Source organism: Capricornis sumatraensis, chromosome 5, assembly GCF_032405125.1.
Source record: "Capricornis sumatraensis isolate serow.1 chromosome 5, serow.2, whole genome shotgun sequence".
Taxonomy (NCBI): Eukaryota; Metazoa; Chordata; class Mammalia; order Artiodactyla; family Bovidae; genus Capricornis; species Capricornis sumatraensis.
In genome coordinates this window covers 17,159,426-17,175,545 of record NC_091073.1, presented here as the reverse complement: position 1 = coordinate 17,175,545, position 16,120 = coordinate 17,159,426, and the positions used below count along the sequence as shown (strand labels likewise).

The 16,120-nt window shown below is 35.9% G+C and overlaps 1 protein-coding gene across 4 annotated transcripts in view; it reads right to left on the bottom strand.

Annotated features, from left to right (window-relative positions):
- Nucleotides 1–16,120, bottom strand: part of PPP1R9A (protein phosphatase 1 regulatory subunit 9A) — a 333,750-nt gene that overhangs the window by 76,354 nt on the left and 241,276 nt on the right. For all 4 annotated transcript variants that reach the window (XM_068972651.1, XM_068972650.1, XM_068972653.1 and 1 more), the window contains exon 5: nt 15,559–15,694. In XM_068972651.1, the coding sequence (XP_068828752.1) occupies nt 15,559–15,694 (136 nt within the window). The remainder of the gene's footprint in view (nt 1–15,558; nt 15,695–16,120) is intronic.

The following is a 16,120-nucleotide window of genomic DNA, read 5'->3' as shown; positions in this document are numbered from 1 at the left end:
TTGACTAGATGTATCTTTGTTGGCAAAGTAATGTCTCTGCTTTTGAATATGCTGTCTAGGTTGGTCATAACTTTTCTTCCAAGGAGCAAGCATCTTTTAATTTCATGGCTGCAGTCATCATCTGCAGTGGTTTTAGAGTCCAAAAAAATAAAATCTGCCACTGTTTCCACTGTTTCCCCATCTATTTCCCATGAAATGATGGGACCGGATGCCATGATCTTCGTTTTCTGAATGTTGAGCTTTAAGCCAGCTTTTTCACTCTGCTCTTTCACTTTCATCAAGAGGCTTTTTAGTTCCTCTTCACTTTCTGCCATAAGGGTGGTGTCATCTGCATATCTGAGGTTATTGATATTTCTCCCAGCAATTTTGTTTCCAGCTTGTGCTTCTTCCAGCCCAGCGTTTCTCATGATGCACTCTGCATGTAAGTTAAATAAGCAGGGTGACAATATATAGCCTTGACATACCCCTTTCCCAATTTGGAACCAGTTGTTCCATGTCCAGTTCTAACTGTTGCTTCTTGACCTGCATATAGATTTCTCAGGAGGCAGGTCAGGTGGTCTGGTATTCCCATCTCTTTCGGAATTTTCCATAGTTTGTTGTGATCCACGCAGTCAAAGGCTTTGGTGTAGCTGATAAAGCAGAAGTAGATGTTATTCTGGAACTCTCTTGCTTTTTCAAAGATCCAACAGATATTGGCAATTTGATCTCTGGTTCCTCTGCCTTTCCTAAATCCAGCTTGAACATCTGGAAGTTCACGGTTCATGTATTGTTGAAGCGTGGCTTGGAGAATTTTGAGCATTACTTTGCTACTGTGTGAGATGAGTGCAATTGTGAGGTAGTTTGAACATTCTTTGGCATTGTTTTTCTTTGGGATTGGAATGAAAACTGACCTTTTCCAGTCCTGTGGCCACTGCTGAGTTTTCCAAATTTGCTGGCATATTGAGTGCAGCACTTTCAGAGCATCATCTTTTAGGATTTGAAATACCTCGATTGGAATTCCATCACCTCCACTAGCTTTGTTTGTAGTGATGTTTCCTAAGGCCCACTTGACTTCGCATTCTAGAATGTCAGGCTCTAGGAGAGTGATCACATCATTATCTGGGTCATGAAGAGCTTTTTTGTATAGTTCTTCTGTGTATTCTTGACACCTTCTGCTTCTGTTAGTGCCATACCTGTACAATGTCATGAACCTCCGTCCATAGTTCTTCAGGCACTCTATGAGATCTAATACCTTGAATCTATTTGTCACTTCCACTGTATAATTATAAGGGACTTGAAGTCTAGAACAAACAGTAGTCAATGCCTCAGAAATCTTCATTATTATTACTATTGGGGTATAGTAGCTTTACAATGTTGTGTTAATTTCAAAAAACTTCCTAGAAATTCAGCTAACTTTTGAAGTTTTTATAACATCGTTCAGTTTACTCTGTTGAAGACTTTCCCACCATTACTCCTTTCACATACTCTGCAGGTAAACGGTCTTTTTATTTCTTGATTTCACCCAATATTACCCCAGCTTCTTAGTTACAGAAAACATATAAACTATAACAACAAACAAATTCTTGCAAATAAACCCTGAAACCACAAGTCTCAAACTCACGCTTTTACTTTTGTGTGTCCTTTGTTGTGATGATTCTTTAAGACTATGGTTTTCTGGCCTTTAGACAGACTGCTTTGAAAATGATTTAAATTCTTTACCATACATATTTGTTTCCACAGCAAAATACTAAGCTTCTGGGGAGTATAAACTATATTTTTCCATGACTCAGTATTTCTAATTCAATTCCTCTTTATAACTGATAGCTACTTACTAAGATATAAATGTCATTGTCTTTAAGTCTCTGATGAATATATTCTATATGAGGAGGGAACCAGTGATCCCTATTTTTCCCACTGATAGCCAGAACTAAACAGTCAAGAGACCAAAGTAGACCTCTGTAATTCAAATGTCACACTGCAGTTTCAAATTGGCAGCCTTCCTTGAGTTTCATTTTACTTGCTAAGGAAACAATGAAGCACTTATTCTGTTGCCAGCAGAACTGTGGGAAGAGACTTAAGAGATTTGTATTTTCCTGAATCTTTAATCTGCAGAAGAGAACAACTACACTGACCAAGTGGCACACTATTATTATTTCAATAATTCTTTAATTGTACAACTAATTGAATCTTGGAAAATATGGTGTATTCATATAAAAATTGACTCATATGATTGCAAAAATGCTGATTATCACATAGATCTCGAAATTATACCTACAGAATCTATAGCAAACAAAAACTAAGACCAACAAAAATATCATTGATGGTGTTTCTATGGATTAATAATAAATGTACTCTCAAACTTATAATTTCCTTTGAGGGGGAATAATTTTACTCCTCTCCTCATTATGGCTATCTGGTGGTTTGTGACAACAATTTCTTCTTGAAAGTGTCTGCAATACCAGCACTCAAAAGTCTTCTCAACAGTTTTCCTGGCATCTTTAAACTGCGCAGCTCCAGCCCTGATTATACCTAACCCTTCCCACAAACTCCCATAGCCCTAGGCCATTTATAGCGCATATTCTCTTCCAGCAGATGCGAGGTTGGGTGGAGAAATTTGCAATCCTAAAGAAGTACTATGAGCAAAACCAATACAATATTGTAAAGTAATTAACTTCCAATTAAAATAAATAAATTTATATTAAAAAAAAGAAGTACTATGAGAATCCCACTTTGAGACACAAAGTCTTTAAGTCATTTTACAGGACCCTGGAGAGCACGAATCATGTCATATTCATTTTATGCCCACATAACTGTTAAATATAAGCAATTGGACATGACAGATTTTAACTTTTTTCATTAAATATTGAGTTCACACAAATAATATTTATGAAATATACAAAAATATAATGAAATAAGGATCTAACCACCACAAATGAACTAACAACTTAAGGAGCAGTGCCACTACATTTCAGTTATAATCCTCTTTGTGTGCCTCTTGATTCTATAATAGTTTAGTCTCTTGCCCTTCAGAATAATTCTGCTGATTTTTATCATTCTTGTTTTTCTTTAGTTTTACTATATTTTTGTATGACTAAGTAAAGTATCAGTAATTTTTACATGATTTTGAACTTCATATAAATGGAGTCATTTATATGAAGTTTGTATCATTTATATTCTTCTGTGCCTTTCTCTTTTTAATTATAGGCTCCTGAAATTCCTGTTATGAATTGCAGAGACATCTTCTGTATGGTATTCCATTGAATATACCTCAATATATTAACTCATTCTCTTTTTGATAGAGATATCAGTTGTATCCAATTCTTTTCAATTACAAGAATGATATTACACTGTGCTTCCACAACAAACTGTGGTAAATTCTTAAAGAGATGGGAATAGCAGACCAGCTGACCTGCCTCCTGAGAAACCTATATGCAGGTAAAGAAGCAACAGTTAGAACTGGTCATGGAACAATGGACTCATTTCAAATTGGGAAAGGAGTATGTCAAGGCTATACATTGTCACCCTGCTTATTTAACTTATATGCAGAGTACATCATGAGAAATGCCAGGCTGGATGAGTCACAAGCTGGAATCAAGACTGCTGGGAGAAATATCAATAACCTCAGATATGCAGATGACACCACTTTAACGGCAGAAAGTGAAGAGGAACTAAAGAGCCTCTGAATGAATGTAAAAGAGAATGAAAAAGCTAGCTTAAAACTCAATGTTCAAAAAACTAAGATTATGGAATCTGGTCCCATCACTTCATGGCCAATGGATGGGGAAACAATGGAAACAGTGGAGACTTTATTTTCTTGGTCTCCAAAATCACTGCAGATGGCAACTGCAGCCATGAAATTAAAAGACACTTGCTCCTTGGAAGAAAAGTTATGACCAACCTAGACAGCATATTAAAAAGCAGAGACAGTACTTTGCCAACAAAGGTCCGTCTAGTCAAGACTATGGTTTTTCCAGTGGTCATGTATGGATGTGAGAGTTGAACCATAAAAACGGCTGAACACTGAAGAACTGATGCTTTCAAACTGTGGTGCTGGAAAAGACTCTTGAGAGTCCCTTAGACAGCAAGGAGATCACACCAATCAATTCTAAAGAAAGTCAACCCTGAATATTCATTGGAAGGACTGATGCTGAAGCCGAAGCTCTAATTCTTTGGACACGTGATGCAAGACTCACTGGAAGAGCTGACTCACTGGAAAAGACCCTGAGCTGGGACAGATTGAAGGCAGGAGAAAGGAACGACAGAGGATGAGATGATTGGATGGTATCATGGATTCAATGGACATGAGTTTGAGCAATCTCAGGGAGACAGTGAAGGACAGGGAGGCCTGGTGTGCTGCAGTTCATGGGGTCACAAAAGTCAAACACGACTGAGTGGCTGAACAACAACAACAGCAACACCTCGTGAATTTAAGAATTTTACTAAGGTATTCTTTTTAAGAAATATAATTGTTGAGTCAACTTCACTAGATAATGCCAAATCATTTTCCAAAGTGAACTGGCCAATTTATATTTATACAGAGAGGAGTTCCTTTTAGTCCATATTCCCACCAAAACTTAAAATATCCAATTTAAATCAATTTAATAGATGGAAAATAATATTTCATTTTGGCTTTTAATTTTTACATTTTGATTCCTAATATGTTTGAGCATCTTTTCACGTGCTCATTGGCCACTCAGATTTCTCTTTTCCTACAATATGACAATTTAAGTCAATAGTCTATATTTGACTTTTCTCACTGGCTCATAGAGGACTTTTTATACAGGTTTCTTTCAGTTTTTTATTTTTTCAAATATTTTCTTCAAGCTTCTGGTATGTCTTTTTGTTTTCACAGAAGTAATCTCTTGATAAGAAGAAGTTATTAATCGTAATGCACTCAATTTTCTCAATTGTTTCCTTTATGGATTTGCTTAAGTGTCTCATGTAAGGAACCATTTCTTACCATTTCTTTATGACTGAAGTCATAAAGATATTCTTCTATACTGAATCCTAAATTTTACAGCTTTTCTTTTCACATTTGAGCAATAATTTATCTGGAATGAACTTTTAAGCTCAGCTTGAGATAAGGGTTGCAATTTTACCATCTACCCTTCATTGAAAAGCCTAATATTTCTCAACTCATCTAGACTGTTATCTGTGTCACAAACAAATTTTCTATGTGGGGGGGTCTGTTTCTGAGCTAATTGACCAACTTGTCCATTCTTTTGTCCTAGGTTCTAACATGCTACAGTTTAATAATAAATATCTCTTAATATAATATAATAAATATCTCTTAATAATAAATACCATGTGAAATATCATGGTTATTTCTGGTGCATTATTCTTTCATATATATATTTGAGCATCAGGTTATCAAATTCCATCTAAAAATTCCTTATAATCATTTTTATTTCAATCATATTGAATATATAAATTAACTTAGAGAAAATTGACTGAATTAAGCTATTGAGTCTCCTAGTCCATGAACAAGAAGGTTTTTTTGTCTTTCTATATAAGCTTTCTTTAATAAAGTTCAATAAAATGTATTTTTCTCTATGAAGGTCATACTTATCTTTTGTTAGGTATGTTCTTGCCTTTAACAAGGTAAATAGCTTACAAATTACATTTTCTCTATTAGATACAGTGAAATAGATGTGATATTTTATATTAATTCTGTATCCAGCAAATTTGCTGAAATCATATATTACTTCTATCTGTAATGTATCCTCTGTATATATATTTGAGGTTTACCAAACAGACAATCACTTGGTAATAATAACTCTTATGATAACTCTTGGTAATGGTAACTCTTATGACTTTCTTTCTAATTTATTTCTTTAATTATTTCTTCATGCTTTTCCGTACAATGTCAGATGCAATAGTGACTGATTTTCCAGTGTTAAACCATACTTTCATTATTGGCTAAACTCAACTTGGCCATGATATCTTTTTTATGTTATTGAATATTGTTTGCTACTATTTTGTTTACGATTTTTCGTATTATTTTGAGTAGGGAAGAACTTCTTATTCTTTTGAATAGGAATAACTTACACATCTTTTTCATCATTATCTGGCATTGGTACCAAGGCCATATACCTCATTATATACATTTCACACTCTAAAGGTTTGACTATATTCCTGGTATCAGGAAAGATTTCTATGATTGAAGGATATTTCTAAGTTCATACAATGGGCAGGAGAAGATCTATGCAGTATAGATCTTGGTATCACTTAGGCCATTTCGACTATTCTATTTCTACTACTTGTTTATTCAGTTATGACTAAAAAGCAGTCATGTCAGTATGAGTCACCAGGCTGCTATTTCCAAGGTCCCAAAGGTTTTCAAGGAATGAAATACGTATTAATTATTTTTTTTCTTGGCTTTACATACAGAAGATTTTGGTGCAATGTGATAAAGATAAGGTCTTCTTGTAAATTCATAGTCTCTCAAAACAATTAAAATGTGATAGCAAAAGCCCACAGAAAGGTGCTAACCCTCAAAGTGCCAAAGACAAGCACAGCTACTTCCTTCAGTCCTTCACCCTGTCTTCAGTCTCTAATCTATTCCTAGTTAGATTCTTTTATCCCTGTATTCTGTGCCATTTCCCCTTCACTATTTCAGTTATGTTCCTAACTGAACGTCATTCTCCTCATTTGACTCTTCTCGCCACTCTTCACCTTAATATCATTTGAGTGATTCAATTCGATTCAATGTCCTGGCTTCCTCTAACTGCCCAGTGTTGCGCTCACCCCTGCCTGTATTAAAAGTCAAGCAGCTACTGAAAGCTGCCATTGCAGAGATTACAAACTAGTGGCAGATAAAGAGTGGTAGAGAAAGCTATACAAGGTGCTACTGACTGGATAAAAACTGGCCCTCAGCCCAGCTGAGAGAGCCCAGGAAAGCTTTGGAGGAATGGATGAAACCTAAACGGAGTCCTGAAAGGTGAACAGGATTAACAAGAGCAACAAAGAGTGCAAGGAATGGCATTCAAGGTAGAGAAAACAGGAGACCAAAAGCATGCGGAACCACAGGATCCCTGTGGCCCACTGGAAAGTTAGTTTCCCAGGATAATAAGGCTGAACTCTTACTGTGCATTTTAGCATTTTTGAGCTTTTTGGTAAAAAATTATATTCAACTCATAAATGTTTATAAAGTTGGAAAAATACTGTCATTTGTGTTTGTTTTTATGGCATTTGTGTAACATTGCTAACTCTGCAATTCATCACTGAATTGTTCTAGAATGGTTTCTAGAAAGTACAAAATCTGTAATCTGAGAGAAATTTAATTTAAATTTAATTTAAATTCTATCTGACATTTTGTATCTGGCTCATGAATTCATATCACAATGTGGCAGTTGGAAAAAAATGAGAAAACATATTCAAATCACTTGAATTATAATAAATAAAAATAAACCCCAAAGATGAGATACAAAAAGATGGCATTATTTAGGCAAAGTTTTCTGTTCTAACTTCTAATTTCCCTTCACATGCTACATCTTCCTGTCTCTGCTCAATGTTATAAATAATAATGTTTCTACATACAAATAATATTACTAGAGAGGACCTTTCAAGTAGAGCAGTATGCCACCTCTTGAGCATAGTGTGTTTGTTTGTGTGTGTGCTTATGTGCACATGTGTGCACTGCTTAGGTAAGACCAAAAATGAACACAATCTTTAACTGAATGTCTTCCAAGTACCTTATGATTCTGAATTTCAATGATAATGACCACTAGTAGAGATCTGGGATCATAAACCAAAGGGTATGATTAAATATAATAATTTTAAAAGTCCAGTCAAATTGGAATCTGCATACAAGTTGAAAGGTTTTGTATTTCTTCTATTTTTCTGGCCCTTCTAATCACCATAAAGCAATCTCTCTTTCATTTGTCTTTTTGTGTGTGTGTGCGTTCCCCATCCTGAATACCCCTCCCGCCTCCCTCCCCATCCCATCCCTCTGGGTCATCCCAGTGCACCAGCCCTGAGCACCTTGTCTCACGCATCGAACCTGGACTGGCGATTCATTTCACATGTGATAATATACATGTTTCAATGCCATTCTCCCAAATCATCCCACCCTCACCCTCTCCACAGAGTCCAAAAGACTGTTCTATACATCTGTGTCTCTTTTGCTGTCTCGCATATAGGGTTATTGTTACCATCTTTCTAAATTACATATATATGCATTAATATACTGTATTGGTATTTTTCTTTCTGGCTTACTTCACTCTGTATAATAGGCTCCAGTTTCATCCACCTCATTAGAACTGATTCAATCTCCCTTTTAAATACACCTGACTTCCCATTTCTAAGTTACTCTTATCACTGTTACTGGCAGCTAAAGATAGCAAATCACAATAAACTGTGGAAAATTCTGAAAGAGATGAGAATACCAGACCACCTGACCTGCCTCTTGAGAAATCTGTATGCAGATCAGGAAGCAACAGTTAGAACTGAACATGGAACAACAAACTGGTTCCAACTAGGAAATGAAGTACGTCAAGGCTGTATATTGTCACCCTGCTTATTTAACTTCTATGCAGAGTACATCATGAGAAACGCTGGACTGGAAGAAACACAAGCTGGAATCAAAACTGCTGGGAGAAATATCAATAACCTCAAATATGCAGATGACACCACCCTTATGGCAGAAAGTGAAGAGGAACTAAAAAGCCTCTTGACGAAAGTGATAGAGGAGAGTGAAAAAGTTGGCCTAAAGCTCAACATTCAGAAAACGAAGATCATGGCATCTGGTCCCATCACTTCTTGGGAAATATATGGGGAAACAGTGGAAACAGTGGCAGATTTTATTTTGGGGGGCTCTAAAACCACTGCAGATGGTGACTGCTGCCATGAAATTAAAAGATGCTTACTCCTTGGAAGGAAAGTTATGACCAACCTAGATAGCATATTCAAAAGCAGAGACATTACTTTGCCAACAAAGGTATGTCTAGTCAAGGCTATGGTTTTTCCAATAGTCATGTATGGATGTGAGAGTTGGACTGTGAAGAAAGCTGACTGCTGAAGAATTGATGCTTTTGAACTGTGGTGTTGGAGAAGACTCTTGAGAGTCCCTTGGACTGCAAGGAGACCCAACCAGTCCATTCTGAAGGAGATCAGCCCTGGGATTTCTTTGGAAGGAATGATGCTAAAGCTGAAACTCCAGTACTTTGGCCACCTCATGCGAAGAGTTGACTCATTGGAAAAGACTCTGGTGCTGGGAGGGATTGGGGGCAGGAGGAGAAGGGGATGACAGAGGATGAGATGGCTGGATGGCATCACCGACTCAATGGACGTGAGTTTGAGTGAACTCCAGGAGTTGGTGATGGACAGGGAGGCCTGGTGTGCTGCGATTCATGGGGTCGCAAAGAGTCGGACACGACTGAGCGACTGAACTGAACGGAAAGATAGTGAGAATTATTTTATTATTTAAAGTATAAAATATTTTTATACATTTTAGTACGCCTACAATATGTCATGTAAACAAGTACTACTGTAATTGAAAGATATATGCATTTAGTTCTTTTAAAAATTAAGAACTTTACCAAATGATCCTTTTCTAAAAAATGATCGCTGAATTTAAAGACAATATATTTAAATTGCTGTGTATATTTTATAAACATCATATAGCCCTATTGTTAGTTATCTTTTTCTTTTCCTTGTTATGAATTACAAAATATTTAAAATGTTAGGTGTTAAAAACATCCATGGTGAAATATTAGGAAGTGAGTCCAAATTGCAGAATCTGTGACTAAAATGTGTGCTATGTTTCAGAATCAAATACTATTTTTTGAGTGATTATTTTCAAATTGTTATTCAACATACAAAACACATGGTTCTAGAGAAGTTCTTCTGAGCACAGAGCTAGTTAATAAGACACATAGAATTTTTAATTTCACACATGAAGCAGGAAGGTAAAGATAAGCATTATTTTCCACCGAAAAACAAACCTTTAGGAAATAGTTGTTATTGTTATTGCAGTTGCCAGACACTCCTTGCAATTCAGCCACAGTGTTCTAAAATGGTTGACAACAAAAATTAAAAAAGGCTTTTCCCTCCACTAGAGACAGCAGCCTAATATAAAGGAAGGAAAAACACTGAAGTTCCAGTGCTTACTGTAACATAAATTTTTAAGAACTAAGAAAATATCCCCAAACTCTTAGTGTTTCAACCATGTAACTAGTTATAAAGCCAGTTCATATTATTAAAAGGCCATCCATAGTAACTGCAATCTCTTGTTCGTACAACACAACCTGCTTCCAAACAGGAACAGCATATAGCATAAGTCAGATTTAATGTTATCCCTTTAATGCTTTTTCACATAAAAATTACATTTCTGTAAACCTTTAACTCTTATGCAAACCATAACTTGCATTATATTCCTGCTTCTAATTATTACGTATTAACACAAGCAATAAAAATGCATATCCATGTAGGCAGCTGCTCTAAATTGTATTCAATACTTTAAAAGATTCTAAAAAAATAAGCTAATGTTGTCATAATATAGTTGTAATGATAATAATTGCTAGTAATAAAAACAAATTATGAAAGAAAGATTAAATTATATTTTAAGAGAAGGAGCCTTGGCTTCTGGAGTGATAATTCACCTTGTTATAAACTACTACACAAAAAGGCTTTGAAATGCCATCTATAATCTAAGACTTCAAAGTCTAATAAATATTATATCTTAATATTTAAAGAAGCAAAAGCAAAATAATCATATAATTTTAAAAGTGTATGTAAAATAACTCATTTTAATGTGAACAACCATTACATACGTCCTAATTTTAAAAAGTGGTACAGTACCAGTTCACATTTCATTTCCAATCTAAGCCCACAGTGTTTCGCATTACATTCTGCTCTTTTCGACAGAAATGAATTCCCAAAATACAGATACATGACTCATGAGACACAAAACACATGCCAGAATTGTATCACCTCGGCTGAAAAGGTAAACACTGATAGCTGTGGCATATGAATGGAAATTAAATTTGTTACTGAAAACAAAATCTAGTTGAAAAATTTACTATAACCTTAGAATTTCATGGGATAGTGCTGACTGTCTGAGGGGTGTACTGAAATCCTCCATGGTTACCTTTCAGATTGTTTGTTTGTTTTTTTTAATAATAAAAAGAAGAAAGAAAGAAAAATGAATGAATGATAATTTTATAAATCCAGAAGTGCAATGCCTGATCACAGATACACTCACATCTACATTTAAAATTTTCCAGTGGTTCAGATATACATCTCCCTCTTCTTTAAAGGATCCTTTCTTTTATTTTTCAGCTGTTAGGCAGAGCCATTTTAACTTTAAAAAAAAATCAGAATGTTTAACAGAGAATGAACAGAAACAGGAATGCAATTCAAACTGAATTGGGCACTCACTTATTTTAAACTCTTTCAGTTTAAATATTTGAAGGAAAAAAAACAGAAAATTCAGAAATTTAAATGAAGTTTGGGATTATCTATATATTTTAAATTCTACTGGAGTATGACTTATAATTTATTAAACTATTAAAACAGAGACATATAAGCACACACAATACATGGTAAAGTATTCTTAATCCTCAATATGGTTCTGATAAGAGGCCCACTGTACTTTTACATTTTCAGGGTATATTTCCTCACAGTGCAATGTTTTCCTTATAGGTCAGTTCAAGCAAGCAACTCCCCTCTGTCAATGTGACAGGTTTCAAGCTAGAATCAACCTTGGGTTGTGTGACCAAAACCAGAGTTATCTGTTTTTCAGTAGACAGTTGGAGCAGGAAATGGCACCCCACTCCAGTACTCTTGCCTGGAAAATCCCAGGGATGGAGGAGCCTGCTAGGCTACAGTCCATGCGGTGGCAAAGAGTTGGACACAACCAAGTGACTTCATTTTCACTTTTCACTTTCATGTATTGGAGAAGGAAGTGGCAACCCACTCCAGTGTTCTTGCCTGGAGAATCCCAGGGACGCGGGAGCCGGGTGGGCTGCCGTCTCTGGGGTTGCACAGAGTCGGACACAACTGAAGCGACTTGGCAGCAGCAGCAGTAGACAATGCCAATCTAAGTGCTGGCTCTGGAAATTAACTGGATGAACCTGGTCGTTCTGCATTTAATTAGAGGTTTTCCTGGCTGGCCTAGGGAATGTCATGGGGGATATTATCAAATAAAAATGATTCTAACTTTGAAATCCCAAGATGATTCTATAAATGGTAAGAAAAATGAGAAACCAAGTGATTGATTACACAACTCAGGGTTAACAAGGATATGTAAATCAATAAATTATTCAATTACATATGAAATCAATAAATTATTCAAGGACCATCCAAATCGCTCATTGGATAACCAATATTGGTTATTTTCATTATGTATTCTTTTCATTAACACAGAGAAAGAATAAATAAAAAATAAGGACATAACACTCAAATCAATCAATTTATAAACACCTGGAAGCATTAATAAAAAATAAGTCTAAATCAAGTAAATAAATTGACATGTTTACACAAAAGTGGGTTTTCACTATTTGCAGACCTTTCATCTCTCTAACACACAGAAAATTATGTGTGTTGGTTGGTTTTAGCTGGGCATGCTTTGGTGAGGCAGTGTGTAACACAAGAAAGGGAGAGGAATATGTCCAAAAGGAACACTGAGAGAGAACCAAACAATGAGAAAGAGCTCCTTGACCTTTTCAATAAAGTGAAGGCTACTTGGTGTAGCAAGCACCTGCTTTCTATTTCAACAACTTGCAAGTGGAATAAAAAGTTTAACCTAAAACTAAACTCTGGTTTTTTGTAGAATAGTTATATACTCAGCTATTCTTCCCTTTAAGCCCTATCTTCACAGGCTACTTCTGGATTAAGTATTTACCTATAGTAAAATAGTGAAGTCGCTCAGTCATGTCCGACTCTTTGCGACCCCATGGACACCAGGCTCCTCCGCCCATGGGATTTTTTAGGCAAAAGTACTGGAGTGGGTTGCCGTTTCCTTCTCCAGGCAATCTTCCCAATCCAGGGATCGAACCCAGGTCTCCTGCATTGTAGACAGACGCTTTACTGTCTGAACCACCAGGGAAGTCCTCTTCAATCTCCCTATTAATAGAAATTTATAGAACAAAGAATTCCAGAACCTTGGTGTTACAAGAAACTTCATTACCCAAAACGGGAACCCTTCCAGAATCTCTTGTGTCCCAGTTACTCTGTGTGTGCCTAGATACAGACAGACACATCTGTCTACTCCATTCAAAATAAGCAGTGTGTTGCAAAGAGGCCAGGCTTCGGAGCCAGAAGGACTCTGTTCCCATCCTAAATCTGGCAGCCACTAGCTATACCACTAGAAAAAGTCTCAATTATTACATCTTCAGAAAAAGGGGGGGAAAGGATTCTCTTCTGCTTGTTATAAAGATTATCTGAAATCATGTAGGAAAGGCACCTGGCAGAAGCCTGGCACTGAATATTTATTTACCCTCTGCCCCTGAGAATATTTGCTCAGGTGACAATCAACTCTGCTTTCCTTATAAAAACAGGTATGCTGCTGCTGCTAAATCGCTTCAGTCATGTCTGACTCTGTGTGACCCTATGGACGGTAGCCCATCAGGCTCCACTGTTCATGGGATTCTCTAGGCAGGAATACTGGAGTAGGTTGCCATACTCTCCTTCAGGAGATCTTCCCAACCCAGGGATCAAACGCAGGTCTCCTGTATTGCAGGCAGATTCTTTACTGCTGAGGCACCAGGGAAGTCCCCCGCAAAAGGCATACAAACAAATAAACAAAATCCATATGGTATATTTCTAAGTATAAACATTGAATGACAAATATTCCTTATGCATTTATTCAAATTATTAGAAAAAATCTTACCAAAAAAAAAAAAAAAAAAACTTTTGGCAGATGAATGTGATCTGTTCCTCAAAATAACTGGAGGAAATATGTAGTATGTGATCTAAAATGTTCAGTTGGGAAGCCTTAATTAAAGAGATATCTGATTTTTCCCTCTTTCCTTGTTAGACCTGATGCTTTATTCCTCATGCTTTATGAATATGAGGAACTGGCCCTGTACTTTTAAGCAAAGACACTGAGGTTCAACAACTGGAAAATTTGGCCTCCTCACCTTCCACCACTTGATGTCACCCGTACTCCCCTGAACCTTAAATTTTTTCTAACAGAGTGAGCAGGTAACAGCCAAATCTGCAATGATTCTACAACCCTAATTCAGGCTTGCAGCCAAAGCAATCAGCGTCTCTGATAAAACACAAGATACTTGTGCAGAGAACTGAAAAACAGGGAAGATGAAAGTTCAAATATTTGAGGAAATCACTGTTTCTGTTTCAAAAAAATACTTGCCATTTAAAATGAATTCTGAAAGTGAAAAACTAAATCAATTAAATAGAATTTTAAGAAACTAATTCATTCACGTGAAGAATAGTCTGATGTTTATTCTTAGATCAATAGTTGACTGAAGCACCACTGGAAAAATTTTCTACTATAATAAAGAGAGTATACATCCTCATTATACTACAAACAAATGAAAAATGAATATACATTTGGGTTAGAACATTCCACACTAAAAATATATGAAAAATATTTGAATATCTCTTTATTAATCTTCACTAGGTCCTTGATAGAAACCAAAAAAGTTCTGGAAAAATAATATATCAGATGAGTAGAGGTTGAACATACGAAGTTGCACTGTCCTTCTACCAGCTGGTATAAAGAAGAATATCTATTTTACCTGAATATTCACTATGTTTATGGAGCATGAAACTCTGCAGCTACATTGTTGATGGATCCTTTGACATGTCAATGTGAAACATATGCATGTTTAACATGTTTATAAAAAAGTATGTTGTCCCATTATATCAACGTACATTTGGCACTCACATTAGAAATAGACCAGCATCTGTATTATATTACAGCACACAAGTGTTCCGGAGAGTCGTTTTCACTTGGGGGTTAGCTTCTATTCATTTGCTTGATCTTTTACAGAGAGCAAGATGCAAAATTACTCCAATATGGATCTACTCTATAGAATATGTGCTGGTGGAAAAGCTTTGTTCTGCATTATGTTAGCACAAATCATAGTGAGCAGATCCAAAGAACTTTCTCTTCCTGGGGGGAAAAAATTCTAAAAAAACTCAGCAATTTTCAGTACTTTTCTGTGTATGTTTATGTAAGTATGTATGTCTTTTCATTCAAAATGATTACTGATTTTTTGAAAGTGTTCCCTGTTACATACTTACTGTAGAAAATTTGGAAAAAAAAATTGAAAAATACAAAGCAGAGAGAGAAAAATCCAAGATAGCTAGTATTTATATTTTGGTATTTTTATCCTTTTTTTTTTTGTTTCAATGAATGTATCTTAATAATATGGTAAAAGAGGGCTTATTTGATCCAGAAGACTTCATATTTTAAATATGATACCATTAATTGATTGATAAGCTAATAATAAACACAAGCAATATTTCCTTTCTGTAAGGTTGAGGTTGACATATTCACCTTGAAAAACTGCAAAGATCTGTCTTACTGTTATATGGTAAAGAGAGTTTTATCAAGTAGGGATGTAGTAAGAAAAAAATGAAGGAAGAAGAATGTTTGCAAGTGCAACTTACCTCATCGTCGTCAGCATCGTACTGGGCATAGTGCTGTTCAAGCAGCTCTCTCTGGCGCCTTTCTTGTTCCAGAGTCTGGCTTATCAACTGGGCAACCTCACTCACTTGTCCAGGTTTTTCTCGCCCAATAACAAATCTACACGAAAGTTAAAGAAAACTGGTATAGTCAGACTCTCCAGCGAAAAAAGGAATGCTAAGGAAAGTAAATAAACTTCACATTTCATCAGAGTATATCAAGCCTCAAAAAAATAATATTACCTGTTTTTTTAAAGGTATGCTTGGGTAGAAGGAAAGGTTAGCTGAGCAATTAAAGTGATTTTTGCAGCCACAGACCAAAGGAAAAGAGGCAAAGTAAAGAACCACAAAAAAAGTATTACTTTAGGAGAAGACGAAACAGATGTAATCCATTGTCCAGTACTTTACACGTTTTTGATGCCCTACAAAATGAAAGCAAGGTCACAATTTTCTGTAACACTGAACTTTAGAATCATTTCCACAGTTACATTCTCTTTAAAATGCAAAAACTACTTGAAAAACATTTTGAGGTATGGCATACCCTATG